A 24,428-nucleotide genomic window follows, 5' to 3' on the forward strand; every position below is an offset into this window, starting at 1 on the left:
TTGTACAGAATAAATGCATTTTCATTATTTCATATTCCATTTAGCACAGTGGTCTCAAACCAGTCCTCAAAGGGCCGCAGGGGGTACTGGATTTCATTCCAACCAAACGAGACAAATACCTTTTCACCAATCTGGTTTCTTACAAGTGTAATCAGTTGATTGCAATCAGGTGCTGCTTATGTTAGTAGAAACCTCATTGGTTGAACTGTTTGTGCTGGATCTGTTGGAACAAAAACCAGGACCCACTGCGGCCCTTTGTGGAGTCGGTTTGAGACCGCTGATTTAGCACAAGACTGTTATTTGTTATGACCATACCATTTATTTAGCAATTGGGGGAAGGTAGTTCGATAAAACAAATATCCTGTAAAAATATTGGAGTAGAGAGACTGAAACAATGACATTTTGCGGCTCTCTTCGTTGCATTTTCCTTGTTCTGAATAATTTCCCTTCAACGGGTTGAATTGAAAATGAAATTAAACCATGACCCTGCCGACGTCATCCTTCTGTTGTGGACGCTAGAGACCCTTTCATGGTAGGCGTGGCTAAACGGCGGATTAAAAGAGTAATTTCTCGTCATCTGCGCTTTGCCAACTTGTTGTATATAGTCGAATCGTCTCAAAATATGATTCTAATTCACGTAATAACAGGGGTGAAAGTGGCTAGAACTTCTTGCCAGAACTCTCCGACGTGAAGGTCGCCACGGAGCCAGAAATTTTATTTATTTATTTTTCTTTCAAATTTGGGGTGTGTGTGGGGGGGGGGGGGGGGTCAAATCTCTTAAACTACTGAGATGCAAAGAAAAGTGTTTTAGCACAGTTATTCCTATATTATTCAACGATTTGCTAAATAAAAGTTAACAAAAACAGCAATTACCCCAACCTCCATCTTCTAATTTTTATTTCCCCTCATTTCCTCACATACTAAATGCCAAATCTCAATTTTAACTACCAGTACTTAAGAACATAGGATATATATTAAAATTGAAGTTAATGTAAACATTTCCTTTTTTTTTTAATAATAAAGATATAAGTAACATACATTTAGAAAAATAAGTACAAATGACTTCTATTATACAGCGTGAAATGAAGATCGCGCAAACATTGACTTTTTTAAATCATAAGGAAATGAATAAGTAGCCTTACATAAATGAGCAAATATAAGTCCAAAGTGCGCATTGACAGCTAAGATGTTCTGAACCTCCCCGTCAGAGCAAATAAAACTAAATATGATAAATAAGCCTCCTCAACTCTTGTTGCTCTTAAAGATTTGATCCATTTTAGGTTGCACTGCCCTTTTTTTGTAGGCATCCTAAAACCTTTTTTTTTTTTTTTTTTTTTTTTTGCTGTTCCAGAAAACATTTGAACCAATCAGAGCTAACTATCTCTGCTGATCACATGTCAGTATGTCAGCCAATTGAACAATGAGTCCAGGCGTTTTGCTTTGCTGCGTGAGTTCGCACATTGACGTGACTAATCATCGTCAGACTCAGATAACTGCAGAAGCTTGGAAAACCTCCATGCCGTCCATGGAATAAAATAAATAAAAAATATTGGGAGAAATGGATGACGTTACACAAGTACTTTATTATGCTTATTGTTAACACTTGTGTATGTAAATCTGATGTTGGTAGATTGTTTTCTTCTTGGAGATGAATTGCATGTGTGGCAGCTTAGCATTTTTTTTTTTTTTTGGACATAACGTTTTGACAGTTGCCGTCATATTTTCAGAATCAGAGCACCGTGTACCCGAACAGCATTCCGGCCCTCAATCTTATACTGGAACAGCATTCGGGCCCTGAATCTTATACCGGAACTACGTTCTGGCCCTGAATCTTATACCGGAACTGCGTTCCTGACCGTTCTGGCCCACTTTCACCCCTGCATAATAATGCCATTCAAGACTATCGTAAGCACTTTTTAAGGTCTGGCATTGTTATGAATGTACTAATTGCTGTGGTGGTTTGTTTTTTTTCTACAAACGTGGTGGTGTAGACGTAGTTATTTTTTCCAGATGTATGATGGCAGGATCCTCGGTTTCAAAAAACCCTGCTAAGTGTAGTAGACTTGACATGTGTACTTCCAGGAACTTTGCAGCCAACAGAAGCTGTATGTGTAAAGAGAGATGTTAGTGTAGTGTATGCTGCCATCATGTGGTGCCATAATTATGGTAATACCAGTTGTCCAGTCGAAAAATTGCATGTGGAAAGAGTGATGTTAGTTTAGCGTATGCTGCCATCATGTGGTGCCATAATTGGTAATACTAGTTGTCCAGTCGAAAATTGCAAGTGAACGCCCCCGTATTTTCTCCGGAACAGTTTAACTTTTAAAATGGTGGATAATACATATAAATATTAAAAAAAAAAAAAAAAAACAACAACAACAACAACAAAAAAACATGGGCTATCTAAGAACTGGCCCCCTTCAGCGGGACACTGGAGCACTCCAAGACACAATTTTAATTATAGTAATAATTTAAAAATGAATTGGGATTTTTAAAAAAAAGCACTCTGAAATCGGTCTTTGTCAGTCACGTGCCCAAACTAGCGGACACGCCACCATGCGCCATTTTGAGTGTATCACGGATGTAAACAAACCAGAACAGGAGTAGCTCCGACGCCACATTACTGCCTCCAACTTCATCGCTGGATATAAAAAAGTCCCTCGTTTACGGTATCAGCGCTTACATTTTAAAAACTATAAATCTCTCGAAGCTCACGGACATTTAACGAATGGCTCGGTGCAGGATCTTCGCATTTCGACCGCAGGACTGCGACAACACAGTCGTCATTCGTTGCTACTCTCAGAAACATGATACAGCTCTTACTTGAACATCCTTGAACTTGAATTGTACCTTGAATATCATCTTAAACATCACATGACTAAAACAGGTGAAGGAATGACATGCAAATTCATGTATATTGCACAATATATTGTTTCAGTGTTGACATTGCTATGCAAAGATGTGCAATTCTCTCAATGCAGGATTTATCATGTGAAGTGGGACAAATTTACTTGAACACGTTATTCTACAACTAGTGTTATTTTACTTCATATGCACGTTTTATATTTCCTTGTATTGCTATTTTCCGTTTAGCATTGTGGTGCGGCTGTGTTTTGATTGAGAATTTTAGTAAAAATTATAAATCCAAAAAAAGTAAACCTGTCAAACAGCTCGTTTTGTTAGCAAACATTGTATTTCCTATTCAGTGTTTATCTCCACAAAATTGTTTCAATGTAATTAGTAAAAAAAAATTAAAAAAGTACTTTTCATTATCAAAACCAACACTAGTGTTTTACGTACCTAAGAGGCAAGGAGTCAAGACTTCAAAATTGTCACTGACATACTTTATTAAACAGGTTTAAGTCATCTACAAACGTATAAAAAAATCTGCTTGTACAAACACTACAAAATGAAAATTGTACTATACTACTGTTGGGCAATGGCTTATCAGGGCACAGCAGAAAGTGACCTTATCCAACATTGTGGCTTCTTCACCTTCACATGGAAGAATCATGTTTATGGGTATGGTTCCTGTTAAGATCTTATACTTCTGACAAACATTTCCGATGACCCTTTCAACATGGATTCTCAAATGTGCTGACAGCGGCCTTTTGTAAATGCTGGGAGTTTGACATCTGAACACTACATGCCCACACATTCTTGTATGTGTGAACCTCTCTCTCTCTCTCTCTCTCTCTCTCTCTCTCTCTCTCTCTCTCTCTCTCTCTCTCTCTCTCTCTCTCTCTCTCTCTATATGTATATATATGAACTCTATATATGAACCTCTGTCAGCCAAGACAATGTTCCCAGGTAACAAATTATCAAAAAAAAAAAAAAATCACTGTTCAGGGTTATATGTTTGTCACTTGTACGCCCTCCCCAGCCTTTTGATAAGAAACAAATGGCTCCCTTGGGTGTAATACATATTAAATACTTCAGTGTGGTGGTGCTTGTAGCTGGAAAACATTTGGGCACATGCTTTCGGATTTGATGGGTTTTCTGTGAAAATTTCAAAACGATCAATAATCACAGTCTGTGTCACATCTTGATTGGTGTTGTGCGTCTCATCCTCTGTGATTAGCTGATCACCTTCTTCTCCAGCTTCATGTATCCCCTCTTCAGTCTGTAGCTGACCACTTTCTTCTCCAGCGTCAGGTGTCCCTTCCTCATTCTGTTGGGGACTGTTTATTTCACCAGGCTCAGATGGTCCCTCAAATGACGGTCATTACACCTTATATAAAACATAAAAATAAAAAAATAAAAATGGACATCCAAAACCATTCTATTTTCCAATTCTAAAAAGTCATTTCAAAATTTAAGTACTTTGAAAATGTCTCATATTCCCTGTCATTTAGCCTGATTTAAAAATGGACCGTTCTACTTCTGAAGTATAAAGTACTAACCAGACTACCTCAAGACTTGAGTTTCGAACTAAGGTACGGCACTCCCATGAGATTCTGTCATTTCAGAATACAAAACTATTTTTGAAAATTGCTCAGAGAGGTTGAGAGGTTAGCTTCAAATTCCCATGCTGCTCTGCGGGTGTGGTCACATGGCCGTCTGGTCCAATAGAATCGTTGGTTCCACGATCGGCTTCTGGGATTGGCTTAGGGAAATTTGAAAACTTTTCATTCGACGAATTGGAGACGTTTGGCCGCCAACGGCTATTAAACATTACAGGAAGAAAAGTGGAGGGAGGCAATTTCAAACAAAGCATTTAGTGAATTTTGTATGGGCTCAGCAGAGTGAAGCTGTTATCTTCCTCTAGTTTGTGGTTTTCCCAGGTAGATATCAAAGTCTGCGCGTCTATGTGCTTTTTTTTGACTTAGTCGTTTTACTATTATTTGAATGGCAAACTATTTTGTCGATACTTGAACTGTCTTCTGTCACCGCAGTCATGGCGTCAAGTCAAGTGTCTGGAGTCGGAAAAAACATCCGAGTGGTGGTCCGTTGCAGGTAAGCATTTATTTTTTTTTTTTAACCGACAACAATTCTGCTAATATAATCCACTGTAGTTCAAGCTAACGTAGTATGGAGTCGTTTCAATGTGTTGTTCTATGGACATTTAAATTTTGTTGGACCTTAAGTAGACAAGTTTGAATAAAAAGTTAAGGCGAAACACTAAAAATAACAATAATATAATAGCGCAAATAACTGGCCGAAATGTTCCTTTTCTTTTAAAAGACCTTAAAGCTCCCTTCACTCAACCTTATAACTGTTAAGAAATTGGACCGCTCTCAAGGCAGCCGCTGTTGCATTTCCTAATTTAATTGACGTATTTACAGTATGTGTGTATTGTTTTTCCTTTTTAAATTTTTTTCTTTTATATACAGTCAACGGTTGCACTTGTTTGAGGTTTTACATATCTCAACTGTAACGCTAAAGCTCAATGGCGGCATCTGGTTTTCAAAATAAAAGACCAAATATTGTAGGGCTGCAGCTATTTAATATTTTAGTATTCCAGTATTCCACTGAAAATTTTATCTATTAATCGTACAATCGGTTAAAACATTTTTAGGTAAAGAGCAATTATGTATATACATGAGAAAACATTTCACCCAATATTGAACCATTTTCAGACTATCAATGTCTTTATTTCCGATGTACAGTGTTGAAAACAGCCAACAATTGCATCTCAGATGTGACTAGAAAAAAAAAAACCAACAACAACAAATTCACGGCTTTCACTCAAAAATCTACTAGGGTCTTAGTGGATCTTATAAAAATCTTATAAAAAAGTTATTTTTTACCTAAAAATGTCATTACGCTTGACAACATCATGTAAAGGTTTTTCCCACGTGTTTCAATTGAATTTCCGTTTGTGTCAAGCTATTTTTAAATTCTAGTTAAGTTTTAAATTAGTCTAAATTGTAAATCCTGATAGGATTTTGAGTTTTTGCAGTGTTCAAAATAAATGTATGATACCTGCTGTATTGGAGCATATTAGGCACCAGTGCTACTTGGTGTTTTATTCAGAAATGAATACTGAGCTAAAACTGACAGTTAGCTTTATTATGTTTTTATTTTACACCCTCATCACTCTACAGCACTGTATTTTTACAGATTAGATAAAGCCTGTAAGACACGTTAGCCACTTATCGACAGTGGTCATAATTAATGGAAAACCTAGCCCTCCGTAGGGCTAACGTTACGTTAGTAAGGTACAGTAACATTAATCTTATTTATTAGCGCTGAGAAGTCTACTGCTTTAAGATTGTGGCTGTTTACTTACGCCGCCGAGTCTGTCATTTCGCATCAAGTTCCATATACATGTGATATCCATGAGATGCATCAGACGTACCTGCTACCACCATAGCATCATGCGGGCATAGGTTGTAGAAACGTTGGCATAGTTTGTAGCGGCTGTCGGATGCAGTCGAGTATTATTGCTTCTTCTTCTACAGACGTGACGTCAGTGCGTTGTCACGCAATTAAAGTAGTCCGGGCAAAACGTGATGCTTAGAGCTGGCAAAATTAAACGATTCCTCGAGGCGAATAAAATTTCTCGGATCAATTTTTAAACTCGAGTATTCGTTTCAGCTCTAGAATATTGCTAGCACTTCAAAATGCCTATAGACCCTACCCACGTGACGTCACAATTCCGCCCTCCTGACTGGTGCCGCCCAATTGTCCGTCAACACATCGTGTTTACCTGTTATGGCTACGTACATTCCTCCTATTTACGGCGTGTTTTTCTGCTCGTTAACATTAATAATCAAAATGGTGAAGGCGTGTGTGGCGGTTGGTTGCAATAACAGAGAAGATAGACGGAGAGACTTGAAGTTCTACCGGATTCCGAGAGACCCGGAGAGGAGAGAGCGAGATGGGCTGCTGCAATTCGGCGAGAAAACTGGGCTCCAAACGATTACCACAGATTATGTAGTAGTCATTTTATATCTGGTAAGATGCATTTAATATATATTTAGAGGGTTTTGGGCTGACAACCACAATTAAGATCATTGCTAGGCTAATCGCCGACAACATACACGTATGTATGTAGTGAGAGTGCTATTGCTAAACCATATAAACATTAAAAGCCCTCGCTCCATTGACAAATGACATGAAATACATTAGACTTGACAGTGGATGTTAGCAAGAACAAAAGATTTTGAATTAAAAATTTCATAACTCACCTTTCCAAGCACAAGATAGATTCCTGCCGAATTTTCGTGGACGAGGACCTGTTTCACCCAACCAGCAACGAAGTATTTATAAGCCTCTTAAAGTTTTTCAAACTTTCGTGAGAATAGGCTGATTTTGTGTGGACAAGATAGTTGTAAATATCAGGGTCAGGCGAAGACAGCGGGTCGAAAAACATCGATTTAGGCATCAAATATGGATCTGGCGAATGGATAAACTGAAGCTTTTCCACATAACGCCTTTTATGCAACACATCCAGTGAGTTTACAGCATCCAAAAGCACCGGGTCTTCCATGAAATGCATTATAAATTGCTCGATCAATTGAGACCATTGATAATACAGACACAAAATGACGGACAAGGGGGCGGAACAATACAGCGATCACGTGATTTTGTGACGTCGGTGGGTAGGGTCTATTTAATGGATAGTTGAGAGTTGAGTTGAGAATGTTGAGAGAGCCATATTAGACCAAAAATCAAATACTAGTATGTCTGGAGCTGCAAAAATTAAAAGCCTTATATAAGCCTTATAATGAAGGCAACTCATGCTCTATGTACTATCTATATTAGCTATACTGTATTAGCCAAATATCAAAATGACTTAAGTTGGCTGCAAATACAAAATGAGCCTTCAAGATTAAACGTTTGTTTTCCTTGCACTGCATCCCACAGAGAATGACGCACCACGTGACTTCTCTGTTGTACGATGCTTAGGCCTATTGCAATAACAAATTTTAATGGGCGATATATTGTCTCATAAATTATTGCAGTTATGCGATAGTATCGTCAATTTTATTTTAACAAATTCAACCACTAATGTGACAATACATCCTAATAAAACACCCATTCAAATGTAGAGGTGAAATAATTCATCGATTAATCGACTACTAATTGATGAGCAAATTAATCGACACATTTTTAAATAACCACTTCATCCTTTAGGACCTTCTTCAACTTCAACTTATCTAAATTCTTGAAATTATAACATACATATAACTTCTCACTTGTAAAGATCAGATTTCTTCATTATATTTTTGTTCAATCAAAGTAGGAAATGGGCAAAAATATATTACTTTGAAAAACAACAATTCACATTTTTGCCAATTTTCAGACATCTTACCGTCTAAACCAGTGTTTTTCAACCGGTGTGCCGCGGCACACTAGTGTGCCGTGAGAGATCGTCAGGTGTGCCGCTAGAAGTTATCCAATATCGCTTAAAAAAAATTTTTTTTTTTTTTTTACGTCGTCTGGCGGAGTTTGTAACAGTCACCACCTTAAAAGAGCATACGACACCAGAAAAAAAGTCTTAAATGGCATTATTATGTGAATTAGAATCATATTTTGAGACGATTCGACCATATACAACAATTTAGCAAAGCGCAGATGACGAGAAATGAGTCTTTTAATCTGCCGGTTAGCCACGCCTACAATTATAGGGCTTTAGCGTCCCCAACAGGTGGATGACGTCAGCGGTAGACTAGGCTCATCGGTTTTACTATTCAGCCCATTGAGGGGGAATTGTTCAGAACGAGGAAAACGAGACGAAGAGAGCTGCAAAATGTCATTGTTTCAGTCTCTCTACTCCCAATATTTTTACAGGATATTCTTTTTATCCAAGTATTTTCCCCAATAGCTATATAAATGGCTTGAGAAGGACCAGTCAGCCCGTCGAGGGGGAACTATTCACAATGAGGAAAACGCGACGAAGAGAGCGGCAAAATGTCATTGTTTCTGTCTCTTTACTTCAATATTTTTACAGGATATTCTTTTTATCCAAGTATTTTTCCCCAATAGCTATATAAATGGCTTGAGAAGGACCAGTCAGCCCGTCGAGGGGGAACTATTCACAATGAGGAAAACGCGACGAAGAGAGCGGCAAAATGTCATTGTTTCTGTCTCTTTACTTCAATATTTTTACAGGATATTCTTTTTACCCAAGTACTTTCCCCAATTGCTAAATAAATGGCATGGTCATGACAAATAACTTGTGCTAAATGGAATATAAAATAATAAAAATCCATTTATCCAAGACGACATGGCAAAATTACTCCATAATGGTCAAAACAGTCGACTTTACCTTTACTGTCACACCTGCCGAACGATATTTTATGACACCTAAATCGGACATATGTCATTTCCCTTCCCCGGCTTCGGAGAATGTAAACAGACCAGAAGGAGTGACAGCTAGCCGACATGCTAACCCGAACCGAGGGATGTTTCAAAGTCTTCGAAGTGGAAAATCACACATAACTAGCCTGGATTATTTGACATGACGACCCGGTTGTCGAGTTTCTTTGCGGATCGGCAAACCGCCCGGCGGAGAGCAATTTACATTTCGTTCCCTGGAGGAGGGTGGCTGGAATTGTTGTGTAGCTAACGTGCTAACAGCTAACTGCTAATGAGCGTGAGGATAGCTTTTTACATGCCTATCAATGATCAAACGTAAGTAGTCCTTTATTTAAAGGAATTTTATAGTGTTTACTTTGTAATCACTGTATTCGTATTTGACATAATACAAAACAAGATGTTTACTCACTTCCTTGTAAAGTCCAATGGTCCCACAGTAAATATCCACGGTGAATGGGAACCTTTTGAAACTCCAAAAAGGCGCATACGCCTCTCCCGCATAAAGAATGATTTTTCTGCAGCCATTTGGCTGGCGTGATGCAAAAAATAAAAGTATTAATCCGCAAAATCAGCTGAATCCTTCATCCTCATACACAACAGTATGCTGTATAGTGAAGAGGACGTCTTCTACCGTACACGTCACAGCGCCCTCCTCCTCAATGCGAGACCGAAGCCGGAAGTCACTCATTTTCCTGGCGCGGGATTCAAAAAACTAAATAAATATAGCGATCGCTTCCACACACATCCAAGCGGTCCATATCATTCAGGAGCATAAAATACCGCGTGTATTATGAAATAAACATGCTTTTTCGTGTCACAAGCACTTTAAATGTTGCTCCCGACATCCACAACGTGATGGCACTGCTTTATTTACATTGAAAATGTTCTTCTGTTGCTGCTTACTTTTATGTTGGAGTTCTGTAAACGCGTGTGTGCAAACCGCTGAGCTCCCGAGTGACGAGTGGTCAAGGTGGATTTGTTATTATTTTTTGTGAATAAATGTGCATAAGTGGAAGCGTCTCCCCTTTTTGTTACTTTTATGCACGCATCCTACTTACCACTCGTTACAAGTTGCAGTAGGAAAGGAGTAGGTAGAAGCTTGCGGTCGTATGCAAATGAGCAATATATTGCTCATGTCGCGTTTAAGAACTGCTCAGATTTTTAGCCATCTGCTACCTTGCTGTCCGCGAAAATGTGGACCCCAGCACGTCTACTGTACATCATTTGATTAGAGTCGTCAAGTGTCAATATACACGGAAGTGTCCTTTCCATTTCATCCATATTTGAGACCGTCAATCCTCCCCCTGTGTTTTATTCCAACACATTGTTGAGGACAGCAAGGTAGCTGATGGCTAAAAATCCAAGCAGTTCTTGAACGTGACGCGACCAGTTGCATTTGCTCTCGTTTCAAACCAAGTCGATTTACTATTTTGTTCGCCTCCATGAAAACACAGAGAGAAAAAAAGGAAACTTTTTTGAGAAACACTACAAAGGTAAATGAGAAAGCCCTCAAAGCCAGTTACCTTGTTGCTAAACTTGTTGCTGCATCCAAAAAGAAGCAATACTACCTGCCTGCAAAGTCATTGTCAGTGAGATGCTTGCGATTAAAGCCATTTCTAAAGTCCCTTTCCGACAATTCTGAGCTTTTCAAGCCTAACTGCTATAAAAAATAGAAACGGAGAGAGACTGTTGACGTAGATTCCATCTTTCCATCTTAAGAGCCCATCAAAAGTGTTAATTGACCCAAAATGACGGTCATCTTGTCTTGCAAAGTGCGCATGTTAGCAAATTTGGAGCCAAATTATTCATTGCCAATCAGATTTTTCATAATGGGTGTCATTTTAAAGCTATTCTTAGTGTAGAATCAGAAGTATGTGAGATTGACTCCAAAAATCTTTATTCACATGTTAAACATGACATGCTTTTATTTTGAAATTTTCCCCGGAAGTACGTTCTCTAAGCCGCTTACCGAAAGCTTTACACTCTATTTAAAAAAAAATGCACTTCTCTTTTTGTCTTGTGTGGTCTAAGTAATCATTTTTTTCTTCTTCTTTTTCACATCATTTGAAAATGCTGTTAAGCAACGAGTTTTCATGTTTGAAGCGTGACATTTTACCACAACTTAGCATTTTGGAGAAGCTTGCCAATGTTTTATAGTAGGCTAAAGTGGTTAGTACTAGAGCTGAAACGAATACTCGAGTAACTTGAGTTTAAAAACTAATCAGAGTAATTTTGTTCACCTCGAGTAATCGTTTAATTTTGACAGCTCTAAGCATCACGTTTTGCCCGGACTACTTTTAATGCGGGACAACGCGCGGATGTCACGTGCGTAGAGGAAGTAGCAATTAAAAAAAAAAAAAAAAAAAAACTTACTGCGGCCGACAGCCCCGATAATTGACGCTGACGTTGCTAAAAACTAGCCCGCATGATGCTACGGTGGTAGCAGGTAGCGTCTGATGCGTCTCATAAAGATCACGTGTATGTTGAACTAGATGCGAAATGACAGAGTCAGTGGCGTTTGCAAACAGCCGCCATCTTAAAGCAGTAGACTTTTAAGCGCTAATACATAAGATTAACGTTACTGTCACTCGCTCACGTAACGTTAGCCCTGCGGAAGGCTAGGTTTTATTAATTATGACCACTGTCGATGCGTGGCTAACATGTCTTTCATACAGGCTTTATTTAATCTGTGAAAACATAGCATTAGAATGATGAAGGTGTAAAATAAAATCTTAATAATGCTGTCAATTTTAGCTCAGTAGTCATCGCTGGATAAAACACCAAGTAGCACTGGTCCCAAATGTGCTCCAGTACAGCAGGTATCATACATTTATTTTGAACACTGCAAAAACTCAAAATCCTATCAGGACTTAGTTTAGACTAACTTAAAACTTAACTAGATCTTAAAAATAGCTTGACACAAGTAGAAATTCAATTGAAACACGTGGGAAAAACACCTAACTTTTCAGTGATGTGTGTTATCAAGCGTAATGGCATTTTTAGGTAAGAAATACATATGCAGTATATATTTATAACATCTAAAAGTTTTTTGAGTGAAAGCAGTGAATTATTCTTTTTATTCTAGTTACATCTGAGATGCATCGAAAATAAAGACATTGATTGACTGAAAATGGTTCAATATTAGATGAAATGTCTTGTTTTCTCATGTATATTTATAATTGCTCTTCACCTAAAAATGTTTTATCCGATTAATCGATAGAATTTTCAGTCGATTACTCGATTACTAAAATATTCGATAGCTGCAGCCCTAGTTAGTACATTCTTTTTTCCATTAGCCTCAATGTAGCAATGCTAACATTTGACAATGGTTATCATAGCTGTTTTTCCTTTTTTGTATGTTTGAACTTTAATTCTATGGCGTGTTGATGACCAATCTGTGAAAGGAACTGTAGTGTCATGTGAAATCAACACTAGAGCTGTCCCGACTAGTCGACATAGTCGACGTCATCGATGACATAAATCCGTCGACGAGCACAACATCCCGTCAACGGTTAATTTAGGGTTAAAAAAAATATATGCGTGGAAAGTTCAGAATGTCGGACGCGGCACAAAGCCAAAAAAAGCGCACCAGAGTCCAAAACATTGACTTATTTTTAAAGAAACAAAGGAGGGTACACTGTTGTGTTCTGTCTCTTCAATGCCAAGCTTGGCTGCACGTCGGCCGTGAATGATAACAACAGAAGATTGTAAGTCCATTTAACTAACTAATGACATGTTTTATTAAAGTTGCTAAGCCTGTCGCGATATGCAATGAGTCCATTTATCGCATGGTAAATAAAAATGAGGGCGTTCATTTTCACAGCTGTGTTTTATCGCTGCGTGCGCGTGCGTCCATTTGTGCGTGCGTGCGTGCTGATGGCATATGAGACTCTAGTTCTTTTCTCTCATCAACACGCTGTAGAATTAAAGTTCAGACATACAAAATAAGAAAACACATCTATATTAAACACTATTTACATTAGCATTGCTACATTGAGGTGAATGGGGAAAAAAGACGACCTACTTTAGCCGGCTATAAAACAGGCAGCCTACTCCAAAACTTGCAGTTAAAAGGTGACACTTCAAACATGAAAAATCGCTGGTTAACAGCATTTGCAAAAGGAAAAAAATCTATTACTGACACCACATGCAATCACAAAAAGTGCTTTTTTTGCGGAGTGTAAAGCTTAAAGTAGCGGTTTAGCGAACGTACTTCCGGCAAACATTTCAAAATAAAAGTATGTCATGTTCGTAATATAAATAACGATTTCTGGAGTTAATCCCACATACTTCAGATTTTACACTAAGAATACCTTTAAAATGACACCCTTTATGAAACGTGATTGGCAATGAATAATTATTGTAATACTATTATATATAGTACTACAGTATACTATAATATTAATGCTAGGTATTTTTTTAAGAATTGTTTTGAATCATGTTGGAAAGGTGAAGTCAGTGTTCTGAAACTGTTTACATTCCATTCTTTAGCACAGGTTAATTCTATCAGCATTTGAAGTCATTGTTTATTTGTGATTTATATTTGTCATTTATCTGTTTATTTGTACTTCAATAAAGAATTTAAGTGTTCCAAAATGTTTTTGTGAATTGATGAGCGTCAACATAAATTTCATTGCTAAATTAGTAAAAAAAAAAAAAAAAAAAAAAATTTTTTTTTTTTTAATTATAAGATTAGTCGACTAATCGTAAAAATAGTCGGCTGACCAATCGGGAGAAAATTAGTCGTTTGGGACAGCCCTATTCAACACGTACGTGTGCCAAGAGCACGCAAACACACTAATGCTCGTACGCACACGGTGATAAATTGTATCCGGGAAAATTACTGCCCTCATTTTTATTTACCGTCCAATAAATTCACTTATTGCATATCGCGCTAGGCTTAAAGATATCACCTGAAGTTTAACTTTAAAGTTTTTCATTACAATATCAATGAATTAGAATCATGTTTGTCCTCCTACAAAAACCATATTAAAACATAAAAATACATTTCTGTTCCCATCTTTTACCATTTTCCAACATTTTTGAAAAAGCTCTAGGGAGCCGCTACAGATGGGCTAAAAAGGTGCATGCGGCTCTAGGGCCGTAGGTTGCTGACCCCCGGACTTAGTGGATTAGTTTTCAGAATAAAAGACTCATTTCCATGGCTATTGAAATACTACAAACTTCCTATAAGTAAACACCCAGCTAATTGCAGGGGAAAAGGAGACGAACAACCACTCACGCACACACCTATGCAACAATTTAGAAGTCAAAGAGATGATTAATGGAATTATGGCTAATTTCAAGCCAGACCGTCATTATATTCTTATTTTCTTGGTAGTCACGCAGATGAATTACCACGCTATATTCATACCATATGTTTCATACTCATTACCTTTTCCTAACTTACTTATCTGCATATGTAGGCACCATAAACCTTGTTTCTTGTGTCATCGTGCCCGAGCCAATTCCAGCGGTCTCGCCACTGGTGCTGAAACTTTGTCTCCCTTTTCTTTTCATTTTGGAATTCGCTTTCCCTCAACTCCTCCGGTGACTTTCTTGAGTGGTCTTTATTCCTCGGTGCTTGGCAGGGTGCTGGGGGTTTCAGAAACATCATTTTGTAGTATAGTGTTAGGTGGGTGCTGAGATACTGACAATCAGGAGCAGTAATTAGGTTACGCACTGGAGCGAGCAAGCAAACCAGGTGTTTTTACGCCCCACAGAGAGCAACTGCTGGCTGCATAGACTGTAAGGCTGTCTTTGATTAGGTTAGCGTAACGTCATCAAAACACGGAACCACTGGGAATTAATGTGAAATAAGATTTTTTTTTTTTTTTTTTTTTTTTTTTTTTTTTTTTTTTTTTTTTAAATCGACCTACCATTTTTACCTGTTGGAGCATTCTGGTGGCCCTGACTGTTTTAAAAATGTGTCCGGGCCATTTACTAGTATATTGTCAACCTTTGCTTCTAACCAAAAACCGAAAATACAATTTGAGCAGTTTTCGGCACAGAATTTTTGGTCTTTAGTTTTTCTTATTTTTCCAGACCATTCAACACTCAGGAACGCAATTGCTCCTTCAATGTCGTTGACTGTGATTTGAACCGGAAGGAGATTCTGGTAAAGACAGGCGGCATTGCTGACAAGTCATCCAGAAAAAAATACACATTCGACATGGTCAGTTTCTTTCGAATTATTTTGTTTACATTTGACTGAAAGAGATTTTGTGTTGTTGACCGCTAAGTGTCTTCCAGGTGTTCGGACCCGCAGCCAAGCAAATCGATGTGTACCGGAGCGTGGTTTGTCCCATCCTGGATGAGGTCATCATGGGCTACAATTGCACCGTTTTTGCGTAAGTACTTGCGTGCGTCTGACTGCGTTGTGGTGGGGTCGGCACAAATTATGTTCATGCAACGCAAAGACGACTTGTTTTTCTTTTTCACAAAATCAAATTTCATGGTTAATGTGATAGTTTTCCTATTTCAATGTGTTTTCAAACCAGGGAACCAAGTCTGAAACATTCCTTGAGAATTGGAGGATTACCCCTAGTATTAAATGAGTGTCATTATTGTATAACCGTATAATGACTATAAAGGTCTATTCTATTTTATTCTACTCTATTGTTACTCGGCCCTCAGCTGGCATTAAACAAAAACATTGCAAATCGCAAACTTTCGGGTATTAAGGCGAAAGTTGTTTTAAGTAACTGCATATTAGGGCTGGGCGATATGGCCTAAAGTACGTATCACGGAAAATAGAGCAGATTTACCTCGATAACGACAAATGACGATAAATTCGCCCAAGCAGACTGTTATATAATTTGAAAATCTGAATCAATGCATGAAATACAAATTAACTTTCTTGTTGATTTATTTACCAGATTTCAATTTAACACATTTAAACAATTGTGCATGCAGTCTAAACATTAAGTATATAAAAATTTCTTGCTAACCATAAGAATTCAAGTATGAACATTTATAACAGCTTGTATGACTTGAACAATGTACAACATTAAAAAAATTAATACGACTGTGCAAACATGTCATTGTAACACAAATAACTTGCAGTTTGATCAAAACACTTCAAACAGACAACTTATTGTTAATGGCTGCTGACATAATTACTCAAGTGTTTACTTCAAGGTTTCAGGTTTTTTTTCCCCCAAGAGCATTTTTTTAATACATGCACGCACACATTAAAGCTATATTGTGCTTTTGCCAATGAAACATTTAAGATTTTATCATGGCACTATTGACACAGAATGACGCAATCACATACAGAAAAATAGCTGTGGCCATTAAACATTCATATTATAGGCTTCACTGTTGCATTATAATTTATGATAAATGCTTTACCCTCATAAAAGATATAAAAGAAATCACACACACACAGATACAAAATAATGCAACATACTAATCGCTAGATGCAATCGGTTCCCAATCCACTCATTAAATTCAGCCGTTTTGACAAGGTTAGAGCCGCTATCAGACTCCATCACGTTCATTTTATAGCATTAGCCGCTAGCGTTAGCCTGTGGCCTGGCTATCAGTGGAAAGCACCCTCTCCTGAAATCGTGAGAACCAGGGAGGAAAGCGGGTGAAAGCACGTTTGGAGGCCACCAAGAGTCTACTTAATGTCGGGTGAAAGTTTGGCGAAGCTCCCTTAAGCCCGACTCTATCACTTTTGCGTGTAGCAATAGCCGCTAGCGTTAGCTTACCAAGCTTCTGTTTGTTTGACTTCCTGATAACCATGTGACTACATATATAAGCACACTGACTGCTTTCTTGAAGGGTAATGAACATAGCCGAACAACACAGAGTCGAAGCGGGATGAAAAGACAATATTTTCTTGTTTTATTAAATTACCAAATTTACCGACATGGTCAAAATTACGTCGGTCATCGTGAAGAATTTTGGTAAAGGTAAATTTTCGGTATACCGCCCGGCTCTACAGCATTTTTTAAGTCTTATTGGTCAAATCTGTGAAAAAGTTGCAGTGATTGGAGAGAAAATGAAAGTTCGGGCATATTTCACAAGAGTTTGTTGAATTTGTGCAATTTTTTTGTCATGGTGAATTTCTCGAATGGATCGAGAACTCTTTATCTTGTCACAGTTACGGCCAAACGGGAACGGGAAAGACCTTCACCATGGAGGGAGAAAGAAGTCCGGATGAGAAGTTCACCTGGGAGGAAGTAAGTTTCACATGTCTCTCTCATTGTGACCAGGAGTTTCCTGAGCGCTTCCCTCTTGTTGTGCTTTTAGGACCCCCTGGCCGGCATCATTCCCAGAACCCTTCACCAGATTTTCGAGAAACTGTCCACAAACAGCACAGAGTTCTCCGTCAAAGTGTCTCTGCTGGAAATTTACAACGAGGAGCTGTTTGACCTGCTCAGCCCCAGCGAGGACGTCAATGAGCGACTGCAGCTATTTGATGACCCGAGGAACAAGGTTCATTTTTAAGCGAACGACAAAGAAAAGTCCAACCCGTCCCCCAAAGTCAAAACAAACCTAATTAGCAATGCACTAATTCGTTGTGTTGGCAGCGTGGTGTTGTGGTCAAAGGCTTGGAGGAGGTGATGGTTCACAACAAAGATGAAGTTTATCAGATCTTGGAAAGAGGAGCCGCCAAGAGGAAAACCGCTTCCACGCTCATGAACGCCTATTCCAGGTCAAGCTCCTCCCCCGCAACACATCCATAAACAAAAAACTAACAAACTTATTTTCTTTTGTGTGCAGCCGCTCGCACTCAGTCTTCTCAGTCACCATCCACATGAAGGAGATGACTTTGGACGGTGAGGAGCTGGTCAAGATTGGGAAACTCAACCTGGTAAAACAGACCTTCGATTTTCAATCCTGTAGGGCTGCAACTAACGATTATTTTTATAATCGATTAATCAAACGATTAATTCATTGATTAATCTGATGTCACTTTTTTCAACTACCTTCACGATTTAACTTGTTGTTTTAGGCATGGTGTAAGTTACAATGAAGACAAAATGGATATCTAATGACTATTTCATTCAGACATAATTTTATTATAGCTTCTTGATTTAACAGTAGTCTACAACTGTACTGTTTTAAGCACTGTTCTAGGGCTGTAGCTATCGAATATTTTAGTAGTCAAGTATTCGACTGAAAATTCTATCGCCTAATTGGATAAAACTTTTTTTTTTTTTTTCAATTATAAACATAGATGAGAAAACGACATTTCACCTAATATTGAACCAATTTTTCTTTTTTCTTTATTTTCGATGTACATTGGTGAAAACAGCCAACAATTGCATCTCAGATGTGACTAGGAAAAAACAACAAATTCAACACTTTTTCGCGTTCTAGATCTTATTAAAAAATTAAAAAGAAAAAATCTTATTTCTTACCTAAAATTGTCAATACGCTTAAACACTTCACTTAAAAGATAGGTATTTTTCCCACGTATTTCAATTTAATTTCCATTTATGTAAAGCTCTTTTTAAGTTCTAGTTAAGTTTCAAATTAGTCTAAATTGTAAGTCCTGATAGGATTTTGAGTTTTTGCAGTGTGCAAAATAAATGTATGATACCTCCAGTGTTGGAGCACATTAGGCACCAGTGCTACTTTGTGTTTTATCCAGCAAAGACTACTGAGCTAAAATTAACAGTTAGCTTTATCATGTTTTTATTTTACACCCTTATCACTCTACACCGCTGTGTTTTTAGAGAATAAAGCTTGTATGTAAGACACGTTAGCCACGCATCGACAGTAGTCATAATTAATAGAAACCTAGCCCTCCGCAGGGCTAACGAATACGTTAGCAAGGTACAGTAACAGTAATCTTATTCATTCACGCTGAGGAGCCTACTGCATTAAGATGGCAGCTGTTTAGCAACGCTGGCGAGTCTCATTTCGCATCTAGTTCTATATACATGAGCTAACGCCGCTGAGTGTCATTTCGCATCTAGTTCCATATACATGTGATATCTATGAGACGCATCAGACGCTACCTGCTACCATCGTAGCATCACGCGGGCGTAGTTTTTAGCAACGTTGGCATACTTTGTAGCGGCTTTCGGCTGCAATCAATTGCTTCTTCCTCTACAGACGTCAGGTCAGCGCGTCGTCCCTTATTAAAAGTAGTCCGGGCAAAACGTGATGCTGAGAGCTGGCAAAATTAAACGATTCCTCGAGGCGAATAAAATTATTCAGATCAATTTTTAAACTCGAGTTACTCGAGTATTCGTTTCAGCTTGAGAAAATTGCTAGCACTTCAAAATGCCTATTGAATGGATTGATGGACTAAGTCAGGGGTCGGCAACCCAAATGTTGAGAGAGCCATATTAGACCAAAAATCAAATACTAGTATGTCTGGAGCTGCAAAAATTAAAAGCCTTATATACTGGACTGTCTCAGAAAATTAGAATACACAATATTCTAATTTTTTGAGACAGTCCTGTGTATATATACAGGACTGTCTCAGGAAATTAGAATACACAATATTCTAATTTCCTGAGACAGTCACAATATTCTAATTTCCTGAGACAGTCAGGAAATTAGAATATTGTGTATTCTAATTTCCTGAGACAGTCCTGTATATATATACAGGACTGTCTCAAAAAATTAGAATATTGTGTATTCTAATTTCCTGAGACAGTCCAGTACGCCTTATAATGAAGGCAACTCATGCTCTATGTACTATCTATATTAGCTATACTGTATTAGCCTAATATCAAAATGACTTAAGTTGGCTGCAAATACAGAATGAGCCTTCAAGATTAAACGTTTATTTTCCTTGCAGTGCATCATATAGAGAATGACGCACCACGTGACTTCTCTGTTGTACGATGCTTAGGCCTGTCGCGATAACAAATTTTAATGGGCGATATATTGTCTCAAAAATGATTGCAGTTATGCGATATTATTGTCAATTTTATTTTAACAAATTCAACCACTAATGTGACAGTACATCCTAATAAAAGTAAATACATCCTTATTAAAAGTAGTCCAGGAAAAACGTGATGCTTATAACTCGGATCAATTTTTAAACTCGAGCTACTCGGGTATTTGTTTCAGCTCTACTGTATTTTCCGCACTGTTTGGCACATTGGAGTATAAGGTGGACCTTTAATGAATGGCCCATTTTAAAACTTTTCATATGCAGGGCATACCGCATTATAAGGCGCAGTAGTACTAAATTAGTAGTAGTGGTTGGGATTGTGTTATACATCCACTAGATGGTGTTGCGCTGAAGGGAATGTCATGCTATGATTAGGCAGAAGGCGCATCGGATTATAAGGCACACTGTCTGCTTTTGAGAAAATTGAAGGCTTGTAGGTGCGCCTTGTAGTGTGGAAAACACTACATAAAACTAGTAAAGGTTCTGAGTATAAAACAAGAATTTCTCAGTACACAAATATGACAGAAGTCCTGTTCATTTAAATAATAAAAGTGGCGCACAGACATACAGTCAGTTTGCCCCGACTCTCGGCCATGTAAGCTATGTTGACATACTGCTCATTTGGAGCACAGAAAGAAAACCGAGCATTCTCAGGCTTATCCTTTTTTCACCATATTTTTTTATGCCAGTCGTCAAGCCCGTCTCTTCCCTATTACTGTAGCAGAGTTCAAGCTAGGCGCTAATGCACAGCTCCAAGGCTGCCGTTGCGACCGCTCTCTCGCTCTCTCTTGCTCTTTGCTGATTTTATTGCTCCATGAATTCCTGATTTGGGAGTCTTGACAGTTCGAACTGCAGCCACATTTTAGAAAAAGGGTGTCCAACTCCGGTCCTTGAGAGCTCCTATCCAGCTTGTTTTCCATGTTTCACTCCTCCAACACACCTGACTCAAATAATCAGGATCATTATCAGGCTCCTGCAGAGCTTGCTGATGAGCTGATCATTTGAATCAGGTGTGTTAAAGGACATGTTTTTAAAATAAATAAATAAAATAAAAATAAAAAAGCCGGATATGGGTTCTCGAGGACCGGAGTCCTTGGATTTTAACAACATACAAAAGTGACCTAGATCGGATTTGAAATGGTCCACTTTTTTGCGACCTGTGGCGTTCAGGCCGTCAAGTGAATGCCTCACTTGAGTCAGAAAAACATGAAAAAATTGGATTTGTGCATTAAGATCTGCGGTATGAGAGCCGCTATCCAGTTTGTTTTCCATGTCTCCCTCCTTGAACACACCTGAATCAAATGATCAGCTCATCAGCAAGCGCTGCAGTAGCCTGATAATGGTCCTGATTATTTGATTCAGGAGTGTTAAAGGAGGGAGACATGGAAAACAAGCTGGATAGGGTCTCTCTAGGATCGGACTCGCAGACCCCTGACATAGCTTAAGCCTCCGAATAAGGAGGAGGCAGACTGTAATGAATCAGTTTTCTTTATCAGTTCATAAATACAATCTAAATCCAATTTTCAAAGCACTCTCTTAAATGACAATTTACAGTGAACAAGAGTTTGAAAGGAAACTCTAAGATGTGAAATGAATGGGTTTATACGTGTGGTTTCTTTGTAAAAAGAAGTGAGACAACTTTACGATTTAACAATAACTGAAGTACTAATATGCTTTTCCAAAACACAATACAAACGTACACTTAAGACACCGGTTAGCATAATCGCGAACTAGCTTAGCGCTCCGTGCTAAGTAGTAATGTCTCATCAATAAAGAATACAAATAGACATGTGCCGGTTACCGGTTTCACGGTTTACCGTGGTGTGAAAACGTCGCGGTTTCAAAACCAGTAAAATTTTCCGTCATACCTTAGTACGGTATTCGCTATTTTTCATGTGCCAAAATGCAGCCGAAGTGGCTTGGTGCGGCACCGCTCACCCCTTCCCGTTTGTTGCCGTGAGTGTCACTAAACAGCCAGCAAACCCAAAAACAAATCCTCCAAACACAAGGCGTACTTTTCTTCAATTTATTGAGCTCTCAAATCATGGTGAAATATACAAATAAATACATTTAAAACGCTGTACAATTGTATTTTTCCACGTGTGGTTAGGTTCAACAGGATAGCAGTAGCTCCATTAAAAAGTTCGCCAAAAACAAAACACACATTTTCCTTTCAAATTCAATATACAAACTAACTAAAACGTACAAAGACGAATGTTAGCCTAGGCTAAACTGGGAGAGCAGCTTCTTTTATGTCTCACAGCCGCTGAGTGAGAGAAAAGCTTGAATGCAGGGGGGAAAGAAAAAGAATCGCGTCAAAGATCGCTAATTGAGAGAGGAGGTCTCACTCCTCACTTTTTTTTTTTTTTAGATGAATCCTTTCCTCAACAATATTTACATTTTAACTAATTTATAAAACTAACTTATACATTTTTAACTAACTTATTAACTTATGAATTCTTTGTTCTTTTTAACACAAAGGCATGGCATCATGTAGACTAGAGTTGACACAGTGGCTGAAAATGGCGAAACTTCACTTGAGCTTCCCCCCTCAAAAAAAAGTCATACAGTATATATTTTTAATTTTATTTAGAAGTGTTTTTACTTTTTATAGCAATTATGTTGTTCTTACTCTAATATTGAGCAACTTGAGCTGTGGCTGTGGGTATAGTCTAGGTTCTATTTATTTTAATTTTATATAATATTTGTTATTTTTTGTTAATTTATTTATTTTCACATTATATTCATGTTCCAATTTGCAAATATGTTTTGAAAAAATCCTGTTCAATGGATTTTTTTTTTTTTTTTAACCCATACATCTCAAAATTTTGGAGCTATAATTGCAATACCGTGATACCGTGGTATTTTTGCTCACGGTTATCGTACCGTGAAAATCTCATACCGGCACATGCCTAAATACAAACAATACAATTGATAAGATAAGACTTTGTTAATGCCTCATAGGGGAAATTCAGGCTTTATTTACTCACCACTGACAGAGGCACAGTGAATCTAACAACACAAAAGACAATCTAACTCTAGACACTGTACTACAGTATTATTGATTCATCAACCCAACCTGAGTATAGCAGACAAGCAGGGAACTCTCGCTCTTTTGCTCCAGTCACTGGTGCACGCAGCCTCACAATCCACACACACAAAGACTCAAACGGGACTGCTCATAGCTGCCGACAAAAAACAATTATCAAATTCGTTGGCAACTTTACAAGCCCCCGAAACCAAGGAAGACATATAATACAGTTTTTCCCAATTTAAAATGATTCCCAAGTGTCTTGATAACACATGTATTTAAGTATTCCCAAGGATAATTTTGCATTATTTTTCTTCCCATGGTGAAATGCTGAACGATACCAATTGTTAGACTTGAGTTAGAAAGGAAGTTGTTAGAAGCTAATTTGCTTTAGTACATTTAGTGCCCAACAAAAAAATAGTCCTATGTCATATTTTCAATGAGCAGGTTTGTGCATCATGGAGTCAAAAATGGGTAAATCTTCATAAAGTAACAAAAAGGAAGCCAGCACTTTAACATTTGTATGGGCGTGAAGTGACGAGTGCCTTTACTCTTGCATTTTTTAAAATTCCGGTTTGTTAAAATAATGAAATTTCATTATCTCTTCCAGGTGGACCTGGCAGGTAGCGAAAACATAGCCCGCTCCGGAGCAGTGGACAAGCGGGCGCGGGAGGCAGGAAACATCAACCAGTCCCTTCTAACGCTGGGCCGCGTCATCACTGCCCTGGTGGAGAAGAGACCACACATTCCGTACAGGTGTGTGCAGTACACAGACGTTGTAGAAGGCTGTTGATAAATCATGCATGAAAATCTCTCACCTTTCGGTGAAATTTGCCGTTTTGGATTCAAAAAGGGTGACCTACGTGAATTGTGTTGATCCGAGGAGAAAATTTGGGGGGGCAAGGGGGTGGGGTCAGGAGATTTTTAAAAATTATTCTTAAGTGAGCGTCAAGCTTGTGTATTTAATAGGGTTGGGAATCTCTGGCATGAAGCCGATTCGATATGTATCTAGAAACACAGGTTACGATTCAATTAAAAACGATACATTTTTAAGGCCGAGCGATTCGATAGTTTAAAAACGATAGGGTTCGATACAGAGTGAAAACGATACGATAGTAAATATTTGTTGTGTGTGTTCGTACAGTATTTTAAACATATAAAAAGACCACATTTCTAATGGCAAAATTAAACAACAATGTTTCATACCAATGTTGTTTTATTTTTTTATGAAAAAAAAAATGATAATAAGGCTTACTATATGAC

The 24,428-nt window shown here is 38.1% G+C and overlaps 1 protein-coding gene across 2 annotated transcripts in view; it reads left to right on the forward strand.

The window, feature by feature from the left end:
* The first annotated feature begins 4,428 nt into the window (after positions 1-4,428).
* Positions 4,429-24,428, forward strand: part of kif11 (kinesin family member 11) — a 52,497-nt gene continuing 32,497 nt past the window's right edge. Inside the window, exons 1-9 of one of the 2 annotated variants that reach the window (XM_057849147.1) lie at positions 4,429-4,784; positions 4,896-4,956; positions 15,313-15,442; positions 15,520-15,617; positions 17,378-17,456; positions 17,527-17,712; positions 17,808-17,932; positions 18,001-18,091; positions 23,776-23,921. In XM_057849147.1, the coding sequence (XP_057705130.1) occupies positions 4,898-4,956; positions 15,313-15,442; positions 15,520-15,617; positions 17,378-17,456; positions 17,527-17,712; positions 17,808-17,932; positions 18,001-18,091; positions 23,776-23,921 (914 nt within the window). In that variant the 5' untranslated portion in view covers positions 4,429-4,784; positions 4,896-4,897. The remainder of the gene's footprint in view (positions 4,785-4,895; positions 4,957-15,312; positions 15,443-15,519; positions 15,618-17,377; positions 17,457-17,526; positions 17,713-17,807; positions 17,933-18,000; positions 18,092-23,775; positions 23,922-24,428) is intronic. The other variant, XM_057849148.1, reaches the window with a different exon arrangement.

This window comes from Corythoichthys intestinalis, chromosome 10, assembly GCF_030265065.1.
Source record: "Corythoichthys intestinalis isolate RoL2023-P3 chromosome 10, ASM3026506v1, whole genome shotgun sequence".
Lineage (NCBI taxonomy): Eukaryota > Metazoa > Chordata > Actinopteri > Syngnathiformes > Syngnathidae > Corythoichthys > Corythoichthys intestinalis.